At 37.7% G+C, this 25,160-nt stretch overlaps 1 protein-coding gene across 2 annotated transcripts in view; it reads left to right on the top strand.

Moving 5' to 3' along the window:
• ROCK1 (Rho associated coiled-coil containing protein kinase 1) overlaps positions 1–25,160 on the top strand; it is a 156,377-nt gene that overhangs the window by 103,219 nt on the left and 27,998 nt on the right. For both annotated transcript variants that reach the window (XM_050767630.1, XM_050767632.1), the window contains exons 17-22: positions 9,361–9,467; positions 10,755–10,905; positions 15,025–15,185; positions 17,892–18,076; positions 19,570–19,639; positions 22,385–22,479. In XM_050767630.1, coding sequence (XP_050623587.1) covers positions 9,361–9,467; positions 10,755–10,905; positions 15,025–15,185; positions 17,892–18,076; positions 19,570–19,639; positions 22,385–22,479 — 769 coding nt within the window. The remainder of the gene's footprint in view (positions 1–9,360; positions 9,468–10,754; positions 10,906–15,024; positions 15,186–17,891; positions 18,077–19,569; positions 19,640–22,384; positions 22,480–25,160) is intronic.

The raw sequence follows: 25,160 nt of genomic DNA on the forward strand, positions 1-25,160 counted from the left end.
AACTCATGAATTTTAATATATTTAATATATATTAGCCCTTTGCGTTTTTCTTAATGATGCTCACTTGAAGTTTAGTAGGAATTCTTTAAGTTTAGACACTACCCTAGTAGTTTTGGATAGCATCCTTGCTTTTTGATATGCATAGATTTTCCAGGATTATTTTTTGGCCCAGACCTGGAATCACCCATTTGCCTAGGAACTCCAGTTCCTTTTGTAGCATATGACATTCAGGGTCTGTAACCTGAATTCTATGGGTACTCACTACTGTTGGGTTGGTCAATATTAGTGGGTCGTTTTAATGGACAGAGGTAGGAAACAATTTTTTTGTAATTAATAATTTCTTATTTATTGTGATCAGGAACTATTAAAATATTTTTGTCTCTTCTGTCAAATTTTAAAATGTGTTTTAAAAGTTTTCACTATCATTGTGAGTTTTTTTCTCATAGCCTCCCGTGTATTTCTTTTTTCTTTTTTCTTTTTTTTTTTTTTTTGAGACGGAGCCTCACTCTGTCGCCCAGGCTAGAGTGCAGTGGCATGATCTCAGCTCATTGCAACCTGCGCTTCCCGGGTTCAAGTGATTCTCCTGCCTCAGCCTCCCAAGTAGAAGTATCTGGGACTACAGGCATGCGCCACTATGCCCAGCTAATTTTTGTATTTTTAGTAGAGACAGGGTTTCTGACCTTTTGTGTCAGACTTCTTTCACTTAGCATAATGTTTTACAGGTTCATCCATATTGTAGCATGTGTCAGTAGTTCATTCATTTATGGCTGAGTAATATTCTGTTATATGTATATACCACATTTTGCTTAGCCATTCATCTGTTGATGGGCCTGTGGATTGATTCCACCTTTTTGCTTGTGTGAATAGCACTGCTTCAACATTTGTGTACAAGTATTTGTTGGAGTACCTGTTTTTAATTCTTTAGGAGTGTATATTTAGGAGTGGAATTTCTGAGTCTTCTGGTAATTCTATGTGTAACTTTGGAGGAATTTCCAAAGTGTTTTCCACAATGGCTGCACCATTTTACATTCCTGTCAACAATGTACAGGATTCCAGTTTCTCCATATCCCTGCCCACACTTGGTATTTTCCTTTTTTCAGTTATAGTTACTCTAGTTGGGTATATGGTGGTTGTCCCATTGTTGTTTGTTTTGATTTTCATTGTCCCTAATGACTAATGATGTTGAGCATCTGATATCCAGTTGTCCCAGCAACATTTGTTGAACAGACTATTTCCTCTGTAAATGGTCTTGGCATCTTTGTTGAAAATCGATTGGCAGCCAGGTGCAGTAGCTCACACCTGTAATCCCAGCACTCTGGGAGGCTGCGTTGGGTGGATTGCTTAAGCTCAGGAGTTTGAGTCCAGTCTGGGCAACATGGCAAAACCCTGTCTCTACTAAAAATACAAAAATTAGCTGGGCATGATGGCACGCACCTGTAGTCCCAGCTACTCAGGGGACTGAGGCCGGAGGATCACTTGAAGCTGGGAGGCAGTGGTTGCAGTGAGCCAAGATTGCACCACTGCACTCCAGCATGGACGAACAGAGCGAGACCCTGTCTCCAAAAAAAAAGAAAATCAATTGAATATAGATATAATGCATCTATGATATTCTAGATTCTCAGCCCTATTCCATTGATCTGTGTGTTTGTCCTTATGCCAGCATGTACCGCACTGTTTTGTTTTGTTCACTGTAGCTTTGTAGCAAGTTTTGAAATCAGGAAGTTTGAGCCCTCCCAAGTTTGTCATTGTTCTTCAGTATGTTTTACGTGTTCAGGGTTCTTTGCAATTCTATATGAATTTGAGGATTGGCTTTTCCATTTCTGCAAAAAAGATCTTTAGAATTTTGATAGCGATTTATTTGAATCTGTAGATTACTTTATGTAGTATTGCCATCTTAACAATATTAAATCTTCCAGCCAGGCGCCGTGGCTCACGCCTGTAATGTCAGCATTTTGAGAAGCCAAGGTGGGCAGATCACTTGAGCGCAGGAGTTTGAGACCACCCTGAGCAACGTGGCAAAGCCTGTCTCTACAAAAAATTAAAAATTAGCCAGGTGTGGTGGTGCACGCCTGTCGTCCCAGTGCTCCAGCCTGGCTGACAGAGGTAGACTTTGTCTCAAAAAAACATCAAAACTAATATTGTCTTCCAATCCATGAACAAGGATATATTTTATTTATTTAGATGTTTTAAAATGTGTTTCAGCAGTGTTTTTGTTTGTTTGTTTTTAGTGTTCTATATGCAAATTTCTTCCTGGGTATTTTATTCTTTTGGATGCTCTTGTAAATGGAATTTTCTCAATTTTCTTTTTGGATTGTTCATTGAGTATGATGTTAGCTGTGGGTATTTCATGAATACCTTGCTTTACGTATTTTTAATGTAGTGTTTTTTGGTGTGCAAGATTTTGACTCCTGTGTCTTCTGGGTGGATTTAAAATTTGTACTATAAATTACATTAAATGTATCTGACTCTGAGGCTTTTTCTTTTTCTTTTTTTTTTTTTTTTTTTGAGATGGAGTCTCACTCTGTCGCCCAGGCTGGAGTGCAGTGGCTCCATCTCGGCTCACTGCAAGCTCCGCCTCCCGGGTTCCTGCTCTTCTCCTGCCTCAGCCTCCCAAGTAGCTGGGACTACAGGCGCCCGCCACCACGCCTGGCTGATTTTTTGTATTTTTTTTTTAGTAGAGATGGGGTTTCACCGTGTTAGCCAGAATGGTCTCGATCTCCTGACCTCGTGATCTGCCTCCCTAGGCCTCCCAAAGTACTGGGATTACAGGCGTGAGCCACCGCGCCCGGCCGAGGCTTTTTCTTAATGTGCATTTTCTTCTTCTTATATCTTGTCCATTAATTTATTTTTAATTTTTGTATATTCTTGGTGGGACTCAATGCCTTTTTGTAGATTATGCCTTTTTGTAAATTTTATATTTTGTTTTGGCATTTTAACATATTTAAATTAGTTTTTTGCTAAAACAGTGATATTTCAGCAAATGATATTTGCCATGATGAATGAACTTTTTAATGTATTATAGAATTTGGTTTGCTAGCATCTTGAGGATTTTTGCATGTGTGTTCATCGTGAATATTGACCTATAGCTTTTTTGTTTGTCTTTTAAAATGTGTCTTCACTTGGTTTTGGTATCAAGGTAATGCTGGCCTTGTAGAATGAGTTTGGAAACATTCTCTCCTCCTCTGTTCTTTGGAATAGTTTGAGTAGGGATTGTTATTTGTTCATCTTTAAATGTTTGGTAAGGGCCGGATGCGGTGGCTCACGATTGTAATCCCAGCACTTTGAGAGGTCAAGGCGGATGGATCACTTGAGGTCAGGAGTTGCAGACCGGCCTGGCCCACATGGAGAAACCCCATCTGTACTAAAAATACAAAATTAGCCAGGCATGGTGGTGCATACCTGTAATCCCAGCTACTCGGGAGGCTGAGGCAGGAGAATCGCTTGAACCGGGGAAGCGGAGGTAGCAGTGAGCCGAGATTGTACCACTGCACTCCAGCCTGGGCAACAGAGCAAAATTCTGTCTCAAAACAAACAAACAAAACAAACAAACAAAAAACAATGTTTGGTAAAATTTAGCAGTGAAGTCATTCAGTCCTGGGCTTTTATTTGCTGGAAGACTTTTTATTACAGCTTAGATCTCATTACTTGTTATTTGTCTGTTTAGGTTTTGGATTTCTTCATGGTTCAGTCTTGGTAGGTTGCATGTGTTTGATCTTTATTATTTATTTTCTTCTACTAATTTTGGGTTTGATTTGCTCTGGCTTTTCTAGTTCTTTAAGATGTATCATTAAGTTGTTTATTGAAAGTTTTTCTACCTTTTTGATGTAGATGCTCAGAGATTTAAGCTTTCCTGTTAGTACTGCTTTCACTGTATCCCAAAGGCTTTTGTATGTTTTGTTTTCATTATCATTTGTTTCAGGAAGTATTTTAATTTTCTTCTTAATTTTTTCATCAATCCACTGGTCATTCAGGAGCATATTCTTTAATTTCCAGGTATTTGTATTGTTTCAAAAATTCCAGTTCTTGGCAGGGCATGGTGGCTCACGCCTGTCATCCCAGCACTTTGGGAGGCCGAGGCAGGTGGATCACTTGAGGTCAGGAGTTCTAGACCAGCCTGGCCAACATGGTGAAACCCCGTCTCTTTTGTATTTTTTTGTAAAAATACAAAAATTAGCCAGAAGTGGTGGCGGGCACCTGTAGTCCCAGATACTTGGGAGGCTGAGGCAGGAGATTCACTTGAACCTGGGAGGCGGAGGTTGCAGTATGCCGAGATCATGCCATTTGCACTCCAGCCTGGGGTACAAGAGCGAGACTTCGTCACACACACACACACACACACACACACACACACACACAAATCCACTTGTTATTGATTTTTAGTTTTGTTTCATTGTGGTCAGAGAAGATAGATACATGATGTAATTTTCCTTTTTTTGAATTTTTCAAGACTTGCTTTGTGGCGTAACATATGGTCTGTCCTTGAGAATGATCCTCATGCTAAGGAGAGTGTATACTCTGTGGCTGTTGGATGAGATGTTCTGTAAATATTTATGAGGTCCCATTTGGTCTATAGTGCAGATTAAATCTGATGTTTTCTTTGTTGATTTTCTGTCTGGATGATCTGTCCAGTGCTGAAAGTGAGGAGTCGAAGTCTCCAGGATTGGGGTCTCTCCCTGTCTTTAGCTCTAACAATGTCTGCTGTATATATCTGGTTGCTCCAGTGTTGGGTGCATCTGTATTTACAATTGTTATATTCTCTTGCTGAATTGACCCCTTTATCATTACATTATGACCTTTTCTGTGCCTTTTTATAGTTTTTGTCTTGAAATCTGTTTTGTCTGATACAAGTATAACTACTACTGCTCTTTTTTTGTTTTTTTTTTAATTGGCATGGAATATCTGTTTTCATCCCCTTGTGTTCTCTATGTATATCTATGTGTACCTTTGTATGTGAAGTGTGTTTCTTGTAGTCAACAGATCATTGGGTTCTGTTTTTTTGTTTGTTTGTTTTTTCGTCCATTCAGCACTCCATGTCTTTGGATTGGGCAGTTTAGTTCATCTGCATTCATTGTTATTTTTAATAAGTAGGGACATACTCCTGCCATTTTGTTATTTTATTTTATTTTATTTTAGTGATTGTTTTGTGGTCTTCTCTTCCTTCTTTCCTTCCTTCCTGCTTCCTTTTAATGAAGATGATTTTCTCTGGTGATAGGTTTTAATTTCTTTCTTTTTATTTTTTGGGTATCTGTCTGTTGTATGTCTTTTGATTTGAGGTTACCATGAGGCTTGCAAATAATATCCTCTAACCCATTATTTTAAACTGATGATGACTTAACAGTGATTGCATTAACAAACTAACAAACAAGCAAAGAAAAAACTAATACAAACTCTACACTTTAACTTAGTCCCCTGCATTTTAACTTTTTGTTGCTTCTATTTATAATCTTACTGCGTCTTGGAAAGTATTGTAGTTGTTATTTTTGATCAGTTCTTTTAATCTGTCTACCCAAGATATGAATAATTTATACACTGCAATTACAGTGTTACAATACTGTTTTTCAGTGTACTTATCATTACCCTATGGCCACCACCCCTGAAACTGTGCTGAGTCAGACCTAAGGCTTCAGCCTTAGAACCTTCTTGTGCTTGAATATTGATATCTTTTTCTAGGTTTGGGAAGTTCTGTATTATTACCCTTTGAGTAAACTTTCTACCCCTTTCTCTCCTTCTGCCTGCTCTTTAAGGGTAATAACTCTTAGATACTCTCTTTTGAGGCTATTTTCTAGATCTTATATGCATGTTCCATTCTTTTTAATTCTCTTTTGTCTCCTCCAACTGTATTTTCAAATAACCTGTCTTCAAGCTTACTAATACTATCTTTTGCTTGAACATTTCTGCTGGTAAGAGACCCTGATGCATTCTTCAGTATGTCGGTTGCATTTTTCAACTCCAGAATTTCTGCCCAATTCTTTGTACTTATTTCAATCTTTTGTTAAATTTATCTGATGGGATTCTGAATTCCTTCTTTGTTTTATCTTGAATTTCTTTGATTTTCCTCAAAACAGCTATTTTAAATTCTCTGTCTGAAAGGTCTTATATCTTTGTCTCTCCAGGATTGGTCTGTGGGGCATTATTTAGTTTCTTTGGTGAGGTTATGTTTTCCTGAATGGTCGTGATGCTTGTGGATGTTTGTCGGTGTCTGGGCATTGAAGAGTTAGGTATTTATTGCAGTCATTGCATTCTGGGCTTGTTTGTACCTGTCCTTATTGGGAAGACTTTCCAGGTATTCGAAGGGACTTAGGTGTTGTGATCCAAGTTTTTGGTCACTGTAGCCATATCTGTATTAGGAGGCACCCCAAGCCCAGTAATACTGTGGCTCTTGCAGACTCTTAGAGGTACCATGTTGGTGGTCTTGAGTAAGATCTGGAAGGATTATCTGTATTATAATGCAGAGACTCTTGTTCTCTTCCCTTTCTCCCAAACAAATGGAGTCTCTCAGGGCTGAGCTGCCAGGGAGAGGTGGGGGAGGGATTACACAATCACCCCTGTAGCCACCACCCCTGGCACTGTGCTGGGTCAGACCTGAAGCCAGCACAGCACTGGGTCTCACCCAAGACCTATGGTAACTACTGCTTGGCTACTACCTAGGTTCACTCAAGGCCCTAGGCTCTATAATCAGCAGTTAGTGAAGCCAGCCAGGCTTGTATCCCTCCCTTCAGGGTGGTGAGCTCCCCCTTGTCCCAAGTGGATCCATAGATGCCATCTGGGAGCCAGGGCCTACAGTTGGAAACCTTAGGAATCTACCTGGTGCTCTGTTCTACTGCAGCTTAGTTGGTACCTAAGCCACAAGTCAAAGCCCTTCCCATTCTTCCCTCCTTATTCCACAAGCAGAAGAGTCCCTCCCCATGGCCACCACTGCTCCAGGCCTGCAGCAGATGCCCCCTGGTGACTGCCGATGTTCATTCAAGGCCTCAGGGCTCTTCAGTCAGCTTGTGGTAAATGCTGCCAGGCTTGGGACTCTCCCTTCAGGGCATTGAGCTCCCCTCTGACCCAGAGCAGGTCCAGAAATGCCGTCCAAGAACCAGAACCTGGAATTGGGGACCCCAAGAGCCTGCTTGGTGCTGTACCCCACTGTGGCCAAGCTGATACATATCACTAAGCTGATTTTTGGTTCTTATGAAGGTGCTTTTCTTTGCAAATGGTTGTTCAATTTGGTGTTCCTGCAGGGAGGACAATTGGTGGAGGCTTCTATTTGGCCACCTTTCTCTGCCTCCCCGTATTTTATTTTTAATTGACACATAATAATTGTACGTGCTTATGGGATGTTCTGGTACGTGTATACAATGTGTACTGATCAAATTAGGGTAATTAGTATATCCATCTCCTCAAACATTTGTCATTTCTCTGTGGTGAGAACATTCAAAATCGTCTCTTGTAGCTACTTTGAAATATGCAGTATGTTATTGTTAACTATAGTCAGCCTACTGCATGGTGGGACCATTTTCACTCTTCAGTGCCGCTTTTGGATAAGCAGAAGGTCTTCATTTCTTGTATTTGATGTAGTCCAGTGTATCTAGTTTTTTCTTTATTGTTAGTGTGGTTTTTAGTGTGGCCTATCGAAAAAGTCTTTGACTAGATTATGAAGATTTTATCTCCTATTAGCTTTTAGAAATGTTATTGTTTTAATCAACTTAGATTATGATACCTGGTATTTGGGCCCTTATTCCTCCCACTGTGTTTTTATATTTTCTGTATATAAAGCTTTTTTGTTTTCATGTATTGCACATGTAAGTTCTATTTATTTCTGACATTTCTTTTCAGACAGAGTAAAGGAGGAAAATAAACTATACTTAATTTGTCTCTTTCATGTGGTTGTTAGGAATCTGGCGTGGATTCAACCCATATAGTTTTATTATCTTGTCTCCTTAGTAAACTGCTTCTACCTCAAAAATTCAAATATTAATTTGAATTACTGTCTTTGTACAAATTTTTAAAAATGATTTTTGAAACAGATTTTCTCCTAGAACTCCTGGGCTCAAGTGATCCTCCCACCTCAGTCTCCCAAGTAACTGGGACTACAGGCTTGTGTCACCACACTCAGCTGATTTTTGTGTTTGAGACAGAGTTTCACCATGTTGCCTAAGCTGATCTCAAACTCCTGAGGCTCAGCCAATCTGCCTGCCTCAGCCTCCCAAAGTGCTGGGATTACAGGCGTGAACCACTACACCTGGCCCATTTTAAAGATAATTATATCATTTATTTTTTAAATTATAATTTCTAAATAGCACTTCAACATTTAAACATCTTGGCACATTTGCTTTATCTATGTCCATACAAACACACACATACTCTGTATTTTTTGGTCAATGATTTGAAAGAAAGCAGCAGGTGTTTCTTTCTCCTACCTGAACATACTCCAACATGAAAATATCTTGAGTGTGTAAATAAAATTATTTCATTGTTCTCTAGATCTAGAACTAATCTAGCCAGATACGCATTATCAGGTGCCAAAGACTTAATATTTATTTGTTTATTAAAGAACTACTTTAGAAACCCTGAAATATGGGAGGTAACTAGAATACATTTGAGAGTGGGGCAAGTACAGTAAGTCAGACTGTACTTTGAGTAGTACAGAATTTTTACTGGCCCTTCAGGTTCTTCATCTATTTTCCTTGTCAAATCCTAGGCCACTTTGAATCACAAAATATGAAAATATAATTTTTATTTTAAGCTGGACAATATAAGTATATTAAGTTAGATTCTACATGTTTTAAATTTGTGTGTTTATTAAATACTTATGCCTTAAATGCCTATAAGGTTAAAGCATGTTTTAATGAGTAGACAATTACTAAATATATGAGTTACTACCATTGCAAGGCATGAACATCAGGTAAGTTAAAACTAAGCTTTGTCAGAGTACATGAATTCCTTAAAAACTTAGTTTTCTATGAAAATAGAGTTTGGCTCCATTAAGTTTAAAAATAATTTTATTAAACACTGCAGTGTCTGGCACATATGTACCATTTAATACTTGCCTTAATTGACTAAAAAAGGCTCTCATCTTTAATGTCGTTAGAAGGAGCACTCAATAAGGACTTGGATCTGATTTCTAGCTGAAGCTGAGGCTTCATCTCTTTGGCTACTTGTAAATAAGGAATGTGCACTAGATTATATCCAATTAGCATTAATATTTTTATTCTGTATCTTGTGTTTATTGTGAAAACACTTAATAAATTTTATCGGATCAGGAAACTTAATACATTTAAAAAAACAACACATTTTTTAAAAACTAAATTGTCACACTGAACAAGAAGACTTCTTTCAATGACTACAGACTTGAACTTTTTTCTCACTTGATAGCTCGAATTACATCTTTACAAGAGGAGGTGAAGCATCTCAAACATAATCTTGAAAAAGTGGAAGGAGAAAGAAAAGAGGCTCAAGACATGCTTAATCACTCAGAAAAGGTAATTGATTTAACATATACCAATTATTATAAAATAGTATCACACAGATTGCTTTGGTTTGGAAATACCTTTTTATGAAGTATATTTGCCTATTTTCTTTGTACATGAGTAAGATGAATGTGCTGTGAGGGCCTATGAAGAAGGAAAACAACAGATCAGTACATGGTAGATGATGAGTACCTGTTCTGTTTTGTTACGGTTAGCAAAATAGAAAAGAGCATAAAGTGATTGGCCTTTGCATTTAGAATTTTCTTAACAATAAAAATGTCGTTGGTTATTCTCTGTTATGTACCTTGCTAAGAGTTAGATAGATGATATAGAGATACAGCTGTCACTTTTTCAAAGCCTCTCTGTAATGTTGGAGGTTCATTAGAACCTCAGGCAAATTATCAGAAAAGCCATGACTTACTTATCTTGTCCTTTGGACATGTTTTGTCACAATTAGAATAGTTTTTGATGGCCAAGCTGGTGTAAATATGGACTTAGGAAAAAAGAAGGAAGAGTAGAAAAGGGTACTCAAACAGAAATGGAATATATTTTGACTCATTTTTCCTTTCTGTGTCAATGACTTGCCACAGGATGCTTTGTGGTTTGTTTTGTTTTGTTTTTGTGAAAGCAAAGTAAATGTGGATATAGATGCAAATGTAGATAAACATCAGTTAGTATATATTTTTTAAGTGGTACCAGGCCAGGCAAGGTGGCTCATGCCTGTAGACCCAACACTTTGGGAGGCTGACACAGGAGGATTGCTTGAGCCCAGGAGTTTGAGAATAGCCTGGGCAATGGAGCAAGACCCCATTTCTATAAAAAAAAAAATGCTTAAAAATTAGCCAGGTGTGATGGCACATGCCTGTAATACTAGCCACTCTGGAGGCTAAGGCTGGAGGATAGCTTGAGCCCAGGAGTTCAAGGCTGCAGTGAGCTAAGAAGGTGCCACAGCACTCCAGCCTGGGTGACAGAGTGAGACCTCATCTCTTTAAAAAAAAAAAGATGGTATCAAAAATTTTTAAATAAACTGAAAATTTGACTTATTCATTTCTGATCTTAGCAATGAACTGTCCTGAACATAACCACCAGCACAGCTTTGTTCTGCCCTCCGCCATGGTTAATGATTCAAATGGGAAGGGAGGGGGTAAAGAAAAGGTTATCTTTTGCTTTTAATTATATGTGTTTATTGTGATTTTTAAAATAAGGCATCTTATCTCTTCCAGAATATTAAATGTAAGATTTACTAACATGCATGCCTTCTGCACAGTTTATTACATGACTCCTACTCCCATTTTACAGGAAAAGAATAATTTAGAAATAGATTTAAACTACAAACTTAAATCATTACAACAACGGTTAGAACAAGAGGTAAATGAACACAAAGTAACCAAAGCTCGTTTAACTGACAAACATCAATCTATTGAAGAGGCAAAGTCTGTGGCAATGTGTGGTAAGTGTCAGTTTTATTATTTTTACAAAATTGGCTTCAAATAGTGACTACAGAAAATTTGGTTTTGATCAAAATTTTATACTGTATAACTTGTAGAAATTATAATATAAATTACAGGCCTGGCACAGTGGTTCACACCTGTAATCCCATCACTTTGGGAGGCTGAAGCCAGTGGATCACTTGAGGCCAGGAGTTTGAGACCAGCCTGGCCATCATGGTGAAACTCCGTCTCTACTAAAAATAAAAAAAATTAGCCAGGTGTGGTGTCGCACACCTGTAATCCCAGCTACTGGGGAGGCTGAGGTAGGAGAATCGTTTGAACCCAGGAAGCGGAGGTTGCAGTGAGCCGAGATGGCGTCACTGTTCTCCAGCCTGGGCAACAGAGTGAGACTATGTCTCAAAGAAAGAAAGAAATTATAAGTTATAATCAAGAAGAGGGTGCCTTCCTTTTGATACTTTCCTTTTTTTTTTTTTTTTTTTTTTTTTTGAGACAAAGTTTTGCTCTTGTCTTGTCTCCCATGCAGGAGTGCAATGGTGCAGTCTTGGCTCAATGCAATCTCCGCCTCCAGGTTCAAGCAATTCTCCTAATTCTCCTGCCTCAGCCTCCTAAGTAGCTAGGATTACAGGCACCGGACACCATGCCCGGCTAATTTTTGTATTTTTAGTAGAGATGGGTTTCACCATGTTGGCCAGGCTGGTCTCGAACTCCTGACCTCAGGTGATCCACATGCTTTGGCCTCCCAAAGTGCTGGGATTACAGGCATGAGGCACCATGCCTGGCAATGCTTTCCATTTTTTAAGATCACAATTTCACCTCCTTGTTCCCTCAGTTTACTACTCTGTTTCCTATAAAAGTTAGTGGAATCTGTCTTTTCTCTGTTTTTTAGTAGCCCTTTCCTTGATTTTCTTTATGATCCATTCTGGACCTCATTGTCTGTTAATTCATATGCTATCTTGCTTTGTACCCTCAATTTTCTCATTTCTTTGTACTTCCACTGTGTTATGCCTCCAAACACAACCCTAGTTCAGACCAGCCAGCCACTTTCTTCAAGCAGTTGAGTGTTAGTCCAATGCATTATCTGCAACCTGAGTTGTCAATTTTTTTTAATTTTTAAAAATTATTTATTTTTGGTAGAGAAAGAGTCTCACTATGTTGTCCAGGCTGGTCTTGAGCACCTGGGCTCAATGGATCCTTCCGCCTTGGCCTCCCAGTGTGCTGGGATTACAGGCATGAGCCACCATGCCCAGCTGTCAATTTCTTTAAACATATCACTGATAAATTTCTTTTCCCAGACTTATATTTATCTTCTCAAGTTTCCTGTGCCGTTTCTTTATCACTCCAATTTTAGGTGAACTCTATTCTTATTTCACAAATAAATAATGAAAGCATAGGTGTGAACTCCTCAAAATTTAGTTTTCTTGTCAATCTATCCTACTTCTTTACCTGTCTTCATTATCTTCACTATTATCTTAAAGGAGGGTAATCTCCTCTTATCTCATCTTAACTTCTTATCTCTTTTTCTTTTCTATATCCTTGACCTTTTTACCTCCATTATCTTCTTTCTTACTGTAAACATGAACAAGTCTCCATCTTAAAAACAAATAGACAAATCCATGCAGCAATTGGTGATCCTTACTAATTACTACTGTTTTATTTCAGATAAAATAATAAAATAGTCAAATGCAATGGTGTCAGATTCTTTATAGGAAAAAAAATTTTAATATCCAAACTTCTAACAAGTCTTTCTTCACCTTCTACTTATTCTTAACCTACTACAGTCTGGATGTGTTGGCATCTTAAATTATTTTTCCTCAAAAGAAAGCTCATAATCTTATCCATCAAACCTGCTCTTATTCTTTATTCTCACTAACCTAGTTAATGGCCATAGGGTCTTTATGAGATGAGCCAAGGCTTTGGAATCAGACAGATCAGTGTTGCCCTGTAACTATTTTAAGTTAGATGAAAAATGCATGTAAAGTGCCTGTGCATAGAAAGTTTTCAGTAGCTATTATCTTGGTTACTGAACATCACATCCTCATTTTGCCAAGAGTTGTTCTATTCATCAATCATTCTCGCTTAGGTTAGAACAATTTTCTTTTTTGGTCAAATCATATTTTGTTATCCTTAAAATCCTTTAGTGGCTTTTCATTGTTTGCAGGGTACCTTTCAAACTCCTTGGATATACCGAATCTTTAAGTTGACACCTGTCTGTCTTTGCAATCTTCCTGCTCTACACTTTGTTGTGTGTATCCTGTGCTTTAGCCATATTGAGCTACTTTTATTTCTTTCACTTAATTACTGACTGCCTACTACAGACAAGGCACAGCTGGGAATATCGCAGAGACTAAAACTGACAGGAAGCCCGGAGATTACATTCAGATGGTGAAGATAGACCAAAAAAAAAAAAAGAATACATAAATGAAAATATGTACAGCTTGTAATTATTAATGGGAAGAAAATACACATTAATATCATTGTTTTGACTTGGCACTGCCCTAGATGGGGGTTCTGAGGAAAGGCTCTCTGAGCTCATAATATTTGAGGTAAGAACTGAAAGTCAAAATGAACCACCTGTTAAAGGAGCTGGAGAAAATACATTCCAGGCAGAAGTGATAGTAAGTTCAGTATTCTTATTCTAAGATTTGTATGAAGGCACTAGCACATTTTAAGCTTCTGGGATGTGTAATTTATGTTTTTAAAATATCATTTCTGCTGCTTTGTGGGGAATGCTTTCAAGAGTGAGAACAGTGATAAAAAGGGAGATCAGTTAGAAGGCTATAGGCTGTAAACACTGGTAGTAGTAGAGCGGCAAAGAAGTTGAGGAATAGAGGACAAGAGTTGGTGATGAATTGGATAGAAGGAGGCCAGGTGCGGGGACTCACACCTGTAATCCTAGCACTTTGGGAGGCCGAGGCAGGCAGATCATTTGAGGCCAGGAGTTCGAGACCAGCCTGGGCAACATGGTGAAACCCCGCCTCTACTAAAAAATACCAAAATTAGCTGCGTGTAGTGATGTGCACCTGTAATCTCAGCTACTCAGGAGGCTGAGGCAGAAGAATTGCTAGAACCCAGGTGGCGGAAGTTGCAGTGAGCTGAGATTGCACCAGTGTACTTTGTCCTGGGCGACACAGCGAGACACCGTCGCAAAAAAAAAAAAAAAAACGAAAGACTGAGACTAACTGGGGTTGGAGTGGTTTGGGGATAGGCCAGAAGTAAAGGCATCTATTGTGGATATGTTAACTTTAATAAGATTATTCGATATCTAGGTGGAGATGTTAGTCAATTGGTATCTAAGTCTGGCGCTCAGGAGAGAGATATCAAGAGTCAGAAGAACATAGTGGATGGATTTGTGTTTGATTAAACAGAAGGGTCTTAAGAGGTGACAATTTAGTGGTGCGGCTAAGTTGTAGGTTTGGAGGGAAAGATAAGTAATAGTTTATTTATATTTATTTAATAGTTTATATTTTGTCACCTAGAGGGTGGTCTTCGAGAGTGGGAAAGCAGACTTCAAATAAACTAGAATCCTGATGGGGCAACTTACTAGTTGCATGAACATGGAAAAGTTAACCTCTCAGAAGCTTAGTTATATTTCAAAAAAGGAGCCTCAGTGTAGACTAATATATTCCAGTAATAATTAAAAGAGGTATTATACTACTGTGGAATCTTATTCATCTGAATTGTATAAATTGGAGTTCCTACCATAGCCTTAAGCCTCCTGAACCTTTTCTGGAACAATGCAGAGTATAAATTAATAACCACAGCCTTATTTTTCTGCTTTTACTTGATGTACCTTCATTGTTCTTCTTTGTTGATTCACTTTCTTTCTAACTATACTCTTCACCTTCTAGTCTGAAAGTGGTACTGATTAATCTCTCATCACTGGGCAAGAGCTGGGTTTAGAAGATTTTATTGCTGTATTATATTTTATAACTCCTTTTCTTTAGAGATTTCTACTATATAAACAGTTTACATAACATGAGAATTTCTATAATTAATAGCTCTATTCAAGTCCCAGGATAAAAACAATAGAGATGTTTGAAACCAAATTACAGCCCATATAAAGTGAAATGTATTAAAGTACTCTTTCTTTAAATGTTTGTAACTTTTTGCTTTCCCAGAGATGGAAAAAAAGCTGAAAGAAGAAAGAGAAGCTCGAGAGAAGGCTGAAAATCGGGTTGTTCAGATTGAGAAACAGTGTTCCATGCTAGACGTTGATCTGAAGCAATCTCAGCAGAAACTAGAACATTTGACTGGAAATAAAGAAAGGATGGAGGATGAAGTAAGAAAAATAGTACTGACTTTGTTCATCTATTAAAAGAGAAACGATTATATAAGTTATGACTGAAGAGTTATCTATAATTTAAACACCGTGAAGGAGATTTGAATGAAATGATTGACATGGGTCTATGTTCACTGCTATATGGTTACCCCAGCACCTAGAATTTTCCTCTTCAAATAGTTATTGAATATTCACTCTGTGTAATCTATGCCATTTTCCACTATGACAGTACAACTGTATTGAAATGTCATAGTTCCTTCCCTGAAAAAACTGACCATCTGCTTTAAAGAAAAAAAAAAAGTCTTTATTATAATGCATCTTATATCCCCAAAGAAAGCATTGCTCTTAGATTTCAATAAAAGTGTTTAACTGTAGTCTTTCCTGGCTTAGATTGATAGCATGGGGTATACATTTTATAAAGCAGTTAATAAAAAGATAAAATGACAGCATGTCCTGGTGGTTACTATATGTACTTTAGAAATTATTTCTAAGACCGAAAGTAGGAAAGCCTTCTCAAGAAGATATAACATGTTACCTAGATTTTAAAGGTTGAGTAAGACTTCAAAAGGTAATAGTTTTAGAGTCAGAGTTTTATTTGCTAGAGGGAATATTATCAGTAAAGATATGGATAATAAAATGAGTACCGGGTGGATAAGAAGATGGGTAAGTAAAGCATAAAAAGGAACTTGATAGAACTTTTAACTTTTTGAAGAAAAGAAGAAGACATGTTGAGTGGTCATGGGAGAAATTTGGAGGCCAAAATATCAATACTCTTTAAAACTTGCATGGGTGGCCAGACACATTGGCTTACACCTGTAATCCCAGCACTTTGGGAGGCTGAGGTGGGCAGATCGGCAGATTGCTTGAGCCCAGGAGTTTGAAACCAGCCTAGGCAACATGGTGAAACCCCATCTCAAATACCAAAATCAGCTATGTGTGGTGGCGTATGCCTATAGTTCCAGCTACTCAGGAGGCTGAGGTGGGAGGATTGCTTGCACCTCAGGAGATTGAGGCTGCAGTGAGCCGAGAGTGAGACCCTATCTCTAAAAAATAAAACTTGCATGGGAGCTATCGGTGAAAGCACTTCTAGAAAAATCAATTTAGTAGTGGTATATAGAATGGTTTAGAAAGAAGAGAAACTAGAGGTACCTATTAAAGTTAGCATGCAGGAGGAATGTACAAAATTTGAAAGATAATATTCAGTCATTTAAAAAACATAATTTTTGACTACCTACTATTTGGCTCTGTGCTAGGAGTTGGGGGTTACTGAAGTGAGTAAGATATAGGTATGGTCCTGACTTTGTTGGAAGTTACAGCCAGGAGGGAAGAACAGATAACTAAAATAGTAACTACTGGCCAGGCGCAGTGGCTCACGCCTGTAATCCCAGCACTTTGGAAGGCCGAGGTGGGTGGATCATGAGGTCAGGAGATCGAGACCACCCTGGATAACATGGTGAAACCCCGTCTCCACTAAAAATACAAAAAATTAGCCGGGCGTGGTGGCAGGCACCTGTAGTCCCAGCTACTCGGGAGGCTGAGGCAGGAGAATGGCGTGAACCCGGGAGGCGGAGCTTGCAGTGAGCCAAGATCACACCACTGCACTCCAGCCTGGGCTACATACAGAGTGAGACTCAGTCTCAAAAAAAAAAAATAGTAACTACAAGCATTGCAAATAATTAAAAAGAAAGTACCGAATGCTATAGGGGTGTATTACTAATCACATTTGGGAATTACAGAAGGCCTTGCTAAGAGTATGACATTTGAGAGCTGAAGAATGAATAAATGAAGGAGGATAAAACAGAAGGAGTAGTGTGTACAAGAACTGTGAGATGAGGGAGAATTTCTTGCATTTGAGGATCTGAAGAATATGACTGGATTGTAGAGAATGGCCAATGATAGGAATAGAGTTAGAACAGATCATGAAGGCCATTGTAAACCACTGTAGGAATTTTGAGTTCATTGGTCCAAACACCTAATAAACACTTCAAAAATATTTGTTGAGTTGAATGAAACATACATTCAGTTTGTTTTGTTAAGCTTTCAAGGGTTGTAGAGTAGAGCACATAAACAGGTAAATTTAAGTATTCCATTCAAATGTTCCCCCAGAAATGGTTTTTTTGTTTTGTTTTGTTTTGTTTTGTTTTGAGACGGAGTCTCACTGTCACTCAAGCTGGAGTGCAATGGCATGATCTTGGCTCACTGCAGCCTCTGCCTCCCAGGCTCAGGTGATCCTCTCACGTAGCTGGGACTACAGGAGTGTACCACCATGCATGGCCAATTTTGTATTTTTTTGTAGAGCGAGGGTTTCACCATGTTGACCAGGCTGGTCTCAAACTCTGGGTTCAAGCACTCCACCTGCCTCAGCCTCCCAAAGTGCTGGGATGACAGATGTGAACCACTGTGCCTGGCCCAGAAATGAGTTTTATAATCACCTTGTACTCCAACATTTTCATGATGATTGGGTCTGAAAGGAACCAGAATTTTTTTCCCTCCACAACATCTCATGTCTGAAATTTGAGAATTAATTCGACTTTATAGTAAATCTACAATAATAAACACATGGAACAATGAAGACTCTTTAAAATACTAATATTTTCTACTAGTACCATGAATTATAATGTACTTGATTTGGTTAGTATTCTTTCAAATAATGTCTAATAAATTATTTAAGAGATTTAAGATCCCAATTATTTTTCTCATTCATAGGTTAAGAATCTAACCCTGCTACTGGAGCAGGAATCAAATAAGCGGCTGTTGTTACAAAATGAACTGAAGACTCAAGCATTTGAGGCAGACAATTTAAAAGGTTTAGAAAAGCAGATGAAACAGGAAATAAATACTTTATTGGAAGCAAAGAGATTATTAGAATTTGAGTTAGCTCAGCTTACGAAGTAAGTCTTTAAAATAACATTGTAATTTCTTTCTTTTTTGTGCTCATCATTGACTTGTGTGTTTGATATTTTACATATGTACAGATTATGTACTTAGAGTTTGTGAAAGACTGCGAAAAAGTATTTAGAAGTAAAAGAATTTACTTGCAAAAGTTTTCAAGGGAGTTCAGGCTTTGGAAAGACCACAGTTTTCTCATCTGATTTTCATGTCCACAGAAGTCATCACATTTCTTCAGGTTAGAATTACAAAAATCACAGTGCCTTGTAGGAGATGTTCAGAGGCTAGAATTAGACATGACACACTGTTTTGTTTTGTGTCTTTGGTTCATCTCAAAATGCAAAAATGTCTTTTTTGTTTTTCTGTTACTCTTGGGATGTTATATGCCTGCTTACTTGAAATGGAGAACAAGCAAGATATCAGGATTGCTTTCACAATTTGCCTAAGAATATGCATCACAAGTTTAATGTCAAAAGTGGATATATCTTATGCCAAGTCCTGTGTTTTTATTTCCTCCGAATTTATTTTATTATATCATCACTTGCTAGCTTCATTTACAGAGGTGATTCTTGGATTAAATTTTCAGTTTTCATAAAATTGGGTTTATATTGGTGAAATTCTTTTCCTCTTTTAGGGCCACCATTTTCACAAAAATGTGTTTTATATTTTTTTCCTCCAAAAATACTCTCACTCAGCATTCAGTAGAGATTGGTGTGGACTTTCTGTCAACCACATGCCTTTTTAGATACTGAGAATACAAAGCTATTACTGTCTACTATGAAAGTCTAGCAGCTAGATTTTCAAGCCTAGCTGCTAGACTTTCATAGTAGACAGTAAATAATTGTTGAAAATCTGTGTCTTCGGGTTACGTTGTGTTTCCATCTTTTGGACCCTGCTCCTTTGTGAGTTTTGTTTATGTATATATTATATACATGCAGTTGTCTATGTTCCTCCTTTGTCAGTTTGTTGTTCTTGCTTTCCCTTCTTACCTGATGATTCATTTCCACAGCCCCTTTTTTGTGCTTAATTGGCCATAATGTCTAGTATGTAATACTGAATTATTACTTATTAAATATAGTACTATGATATATAGCACTGAACTATTACTAAATTTTTCATGCCCCCCTTTTTTTTTACTTACTGTACAAGACATTTTCTTCCCTATTACTGCTTTTCTCTGTAAAAATTTAGCAAAAATATGGTATCAATTTTATTTTTTCATTTTGGATAGATCCACAATTAATATTCTCCAAAAAGTGATCATCAGTAGAAAAGGGCTCTCACGACTTTTGTATAGCATCATTTTATAAAGAGCAAGATAGAACCAGTGTGGCCTGACCACGTTAATCAGTAAAATAATAATGAAGTATGTTTTTTAAAAATAAAGATTGTTTTAGTAAACCTTTTTTATATTAGCAACTTTAACAAACTAAGAATAAATAAAGTCTAGTATAAGTAGGAGCGTTTGTTCACTTGTTTTTCTTTTCATCTGAAGACAGTATAGAGGGAATGAAGGACAGATGCGGGAGCTGCAAGATCAGCTTGAAGCTGAACAATATTTCTCGGTAAGTGAGAATCGTTTTTAACATATGCGCTGTTTCAAAACCTGACTTACAACAAGCTATTAGATTCTTTTATTTGAACTTTTTCTTTTTAAAATTATTTTTCAAATGACTCTTCATCTTCTAATAAACATTGTGATTTTCTTCTTTTTGTTTGTCCATTTGTTTCTTGGCATATTAGGCTATCATTGGTGTATGTTTTTAAATCATAAAAACTTTTCAGGCCAGGCGCGGTGGCTCACACCTGTCATTCCAGCACTTTGGGAGGCCGAGGCGGGTGGATCACTTGAGATCAGGAGTTCGAGACCAGACTGGCCAACATGGTGAAACCCTGTCTCTACTAAAAATACAAAAATTAGCTGGTTGTGGTGGCAGGCACCTGTAGTCCCAGCTACTCAGGAGGCTGAGGCAGAAGAATCACTTGAGCCTGGTAGTTGGACATTATAGTAAGCCGAGGTCATCTGTGCTCCAGCCTAGGCGACAGCAAGACTCTGTCTCATAAACAAAATGAAAAACTTTTAAATATTATTGAAAACTCTTGCCCTGGGTATTTGCTAAATGTAATTATTCAAAGTATCTACTGCTAACTTCTGCAAAGTGATCTGTAGCATCCCATACACTTTCTTGCCATATGCTTCCACAGAGCAATCATCCAGTGCCTCCAGATGTTTGCATGGATGTCAAATGACTTGCGGTGGTTCCTGTGGATTCTTCATTTTGCTTCTAGAAAATAGTACAAAACCTGACCCTGTCTCAGTTCTGATTTATTGCATTGCTTGTGGGCATTGGATTAAACAGCATTCAATTCAATAAGCTGTTATGAACCAATTTTTAAGATTTGTTTTTATTCTGGGTTTTCAAATCAGATTATTTTTCTTTTTATCCCTTCATTGATTTACTTACTTGAATTTCATTATTTGAAGTCAGAGAGATAAGTATCTAAGTCCCAAAGGCCAAATAGATTACTTAATTTTAGGAATTCTAAATACTTAACCTAGAGTAAGCCCTTATTCTTCTTTCATTTGCATTCCCATAGACATTTATGTATTTTTTTGCCTAGAAAAGTGCTGTTTCTTAATGTAATAAGTAAGTGTTAAAGTAGTTCTCCACAGCTGTTTGCTGGCCCTTGCTATTTTTTTCCCTTCTCTTTTTCTTTTAAAATGAAGAGGGTAGTTAAAAAGAAATAGATATCAGAACTGGAAGTTCACTCTGTAACTTCAGCAACTAACACAAAATGAGTCTCATGTGTTAAATATTTTTCGCTGGAGTTGGCAAAAGCTCAGTGAATTTTTTAAGAACGATTGTTCTGAAATAAGCATATATTATAGATATGTTAGCAGAATACTTGATAAATCTTATTTGTGGACATTTCTTTTTTTTTTTTTTTTTTGAGATAGAGTCTTGCCCTCTCGCCCAGGCTAGAGTGCAGTGGCGCAATCTCAGCTCACTGCAAGCTATGCCTCCTGGTTTCACACCATTCTCCTACCTCAGCCTCCCGAGTAGCTGGGACTACAGGTGCCCGCCACCACACCTGGCTAATTTTTGTATTTTTAGTAGACACGAGGTTTCACCATGTTAGCCAGGATGGTCTCGATCTCCTGACCCCGTGATCCGCCCACCTCGGCCTCCCAAAGTGCTGGGATTACAGGCGTGAGCCACTGCACCCAGCCCTTTTGTGGATATTTTTTACCTGTCTCCCAACTGCCCAGTACATCCCACCCACCAAAACAGAAGTGATTTTTTTCTAACATTAGTCAAGAATTGATCTAACATTTAAATTAGTAGTGTGTGTTAAATTTCTTTATAATGTCTTCCCAAATCTATAATACACTTTATTAAGCTATAATGTCTTTTTTTTTTTTTTTTTTTTTGAGATGGAGTCTCACTCTCACCCAGGCTAGAGAGCAGTGGCACAATCTTGGCTCACTGCAACCTCCCGCTCCCGGGTTCAAGTCTCCCGAAGAGCTGTGATTACAGGAGCGTGCCACCACGCCCAGCTAATTTTTTGTATTTTTAGTAGAAACGGGGTTTCACTGTGTTAGCCAGGATGGTCTCAATCTCCTGACCTCATGATCTGCCCGCCTCGGCCTCCCAAAGTGCTGGGATTACAGGCGTGAGCCACCACACCCGGCCATTAAGCTATAATTTCTATATAATATACCCATTTTAAGTGTACTGGTTAGTAGGTTTTGACAAATATATACAACTGTGTGACCACAGCCACAATCAATATGTGGAATATTTTTTTTCACCGCAAAAAGTTCCCTTGTGGCCCTTCACTCTACATTTTTCCCAACCACCTCTATACACAGACAATGACTGATTGTTTTCTGTCATTATTGATTATTTTCACCTGTTCTAGAATTTAATATACATGGAGTCACACAGTATATGCTTTTTGACACGTGGTTTCTTTCACTCAGCGTATTTTTTAGATTTCTTAGTTTTACGTGTTGTATCAGTAGTTAATTCCTTTTAATTGCTAAGTAATATGAATTAACCAGTTTTTTTTTTTAACCCATGTATTGATGGATATCTGGTTCATTTCCACTTTGGAGTTGTTATAAATAAAACCATAAGGAAAATTCATGTATAAGACTAGGTGTTGATATATATTTGCATTTGTCATGGGTAAATACTTGAGAGGAATTGTTGGATCATATGTTAATTTTTTAAATTTATAAGAAACTGCCAAATTGTTGTTAACCCAGCATAAAAACTTACTTCTTCTTGTCACTTGTTTTGCAGACACTTTATAAAACCCAGGTAAAGGAACTTAAAGAAGAAATTGAAGAAAAAAACAGAGAAAATTTAAAGAAAATACAGGAACTACAAAATGAAAAGTATGTCCATTTTGCTTTAGAACAAGAATTAGTACTGCAACAGGCATTCTTAAGTTTTAAAATAGTGAATAGATGTGCCATTATTCTGGTGGCAATGGTATAGAACACAATTTATTGGGCTAATTCAGAACAAATCAGATTAGGCTAAATTTGCCTTTATGGTGAAAAAACAATGCTATAAATCAACACTGTAGCAATTGCAGAGATCCATTAAACTGACAAAAAGTTGTTTGACAGTTGTTTTCAGGGGTATCTCAATTTTTATTTTTTTAATTTATTTTTATTTGAGACGGAGTCTTGCTCTGTCACCCAGGCTGGACTGCAGTGGCGTGATCTCGGCTCACTGCAGCTTCCGCCTCCTGAGTTCAAGCGATTCTCCTGCCTCAGCCTCCTGAGTAGCTGAGATTGCAGGCGTGCACCACTACGCTCGGCTAATTTTTGTATTTTTAGTAGAGACAGGGTTTTACCATGTTGGTCAGGTTGGTCTCAAACTCAAATTCGTGACCTCGTGTTCCGCCCACCTCGGCCTCCCAAAGTGCTGGGATTACAGGCATGAGCCACCACGCCTGGGCTAGTATCTCAATTTTAAAAGATCTATTTATATATAAATCATGCTGTTTTTGCAAATCATTATTTTAAGTTAGATAAAGGTACTTAAGGTCTTCTTAGGATTACTATGCAAGTTATGGCCGGGCATGGTGGCTCACACCTGTAATACCAGCATTTTGGGAGGCTGAGGTGAGAGGATCACTTGAGCCCAGGAGTTGCCCAAGACCAACCTGGGCAACATAATGAGATCCCATCTCTAAAAATAATAATAATAAAGTATTATTATGCAGGTTAATTTTCATTACATGTGTATGTTTAGGGTCTTAAAAGGAGAAAACCTTATAAAGCTATTTCAAGTGTAACAGCTTCATTTTAGAATTCAGCTGATAGGTCCAACAAGATACTAACTCATGCGGAGTATCTCATAGCTAGGTAATGTCAGAACATACACTAGAACTAGTTTTCCAACACTGTTATATTCTCTTTACATTTAATCACCTTTGAAAGACTGTTTGTTGTTGAAACAAACAATTACAGAAAACAGCAAAACTAATAGTTTTTATGAATTATGACAAATGTCGTCATAACATCATCATCCGTGAAAGAGAACCTTGCTATCCACTTCAGAAGCCCACTATATCCCACCTCCTAATTATGCCTTCTTTCCTCCCCATCTCAAGAGTAATCACCATCCTGATACGAATTTGTCGAAGAAACTGGAATTTTTTGTCCTGTAGAGGTTCCCTCAGTTGCAATTTTATTGATTCAATTTCTGTAGTTGGTTGAACATTCCCCATTTCCCTTATGTTTCCTGGAAGTCAGTAGTTATATCTAGAGCTCCTCTGCCCAATGTGGTGGCCAGTAGCCACATATAGTTACTTAAATTTAAATTCAGTTACGTAAAATTAAAACTTAGTTCCTCAGATGTACTAGTCATATTTCAGGTGCTCAGTAGTCACATGCGGTTAGTGTCTACCATATTATAATAGATAGTACAGATACAGAACATTTCTGACATCCTAGAAAGTTTTATTGGACATTTCTGATTTGGAAGCTTAATCAGATTCAAATCTGATTTTTAGGAGAAAGAAGACTAATTAATATATAACCTTGTACTTTCTGGTTTCCCTGTTTCTGTTGTTAACCACTGCGGTACTCAACGTTAGATCCTTAATACGTTAGGTGTTGCAAACTGGAGATACTCACTTTTATCATTCTTCATTTTTTTTGTTGTTGGAATACATAACCTTTATTTTTACTAGTTTTATAAATAAACTTAGACTTTTCGTTGTTTAGCTTTGTTGACTTGATTATAAATTAAGTATAATTGCATCTTTTTGCAATTAAGTTGCCTTAATCGAGTTGATTAAGTTGATTAAAATATTTGAGGTCCAGAATTGACAATAGTTTGTTGCCGATCTGTAAATTACTATAAATTTTAGCATCACAGCAGGTATCAACATACTAATTTGGTGGCCAAGTATCATAGTTAGATAACCTAGTTAACTGAAAGCTAAGGTAGACACAAAGCTGCATTTCCTGGTTATTCTCTGATACAGTCATACTGTAGAGTCTGGTCTGTTACCTACTCTACCATTTGTATGGTATTCACAGTGCAATATGCAATCCCAGATGTATGCATTCACTGTGAAGGGCATAGTATAGGCAGAAACCAATCTGTGATCTGAGGAACAGAAAGAGAAAGTAATTAAAAGTGCCAAATATTCACTCCATACTATATTGTTTCAGAGTTGATATATTTTCCTTTTTTCATCTGTTCATCTATTTAAGACAATTATATGGATCACCACTATTGTGCTATAATTACTGTGCTTTGTGCAGCTATCCAATTATTAGTAAGTTACGATTCTTCAAGTGCTTCAGAATCGAGTTAGGAGAGATATAATCAAGGTACAGTGGCTGTGCCAAAGGATATCTCACCTTACCATGTGGGATTCAGAGAACATTTCCCAACAGAGATCACAACTGAGGGAAAGTAGAATTAGCCAGGGAATGGGATGTGGGGAACAAGGGACAGTATAGGCAGAAACCAATCTGTGATTTGAGGAACAGCAAATGGTTAGTTCGTGACAGATAAGGCTGGAGAGATAAAACTGAGTCAGATTACAAAG

The sequence above is a fragment of the Macaca thibetana genome, chromosome 18 (assembly GCF_024542745.1).
Source record: "Macaca thibetana thibetana isolate TM-01 chromosome 18, ASM2454274v1, whole genome shotgun sequence".
In the NCBI taxonomy this organism is placed as follows: domain Eukaryota; kingdom Metazoa; phylum Chordata; class Mammalia; order Primates; family Cercopithecidae; genus Macaca; species Macaca thibetana.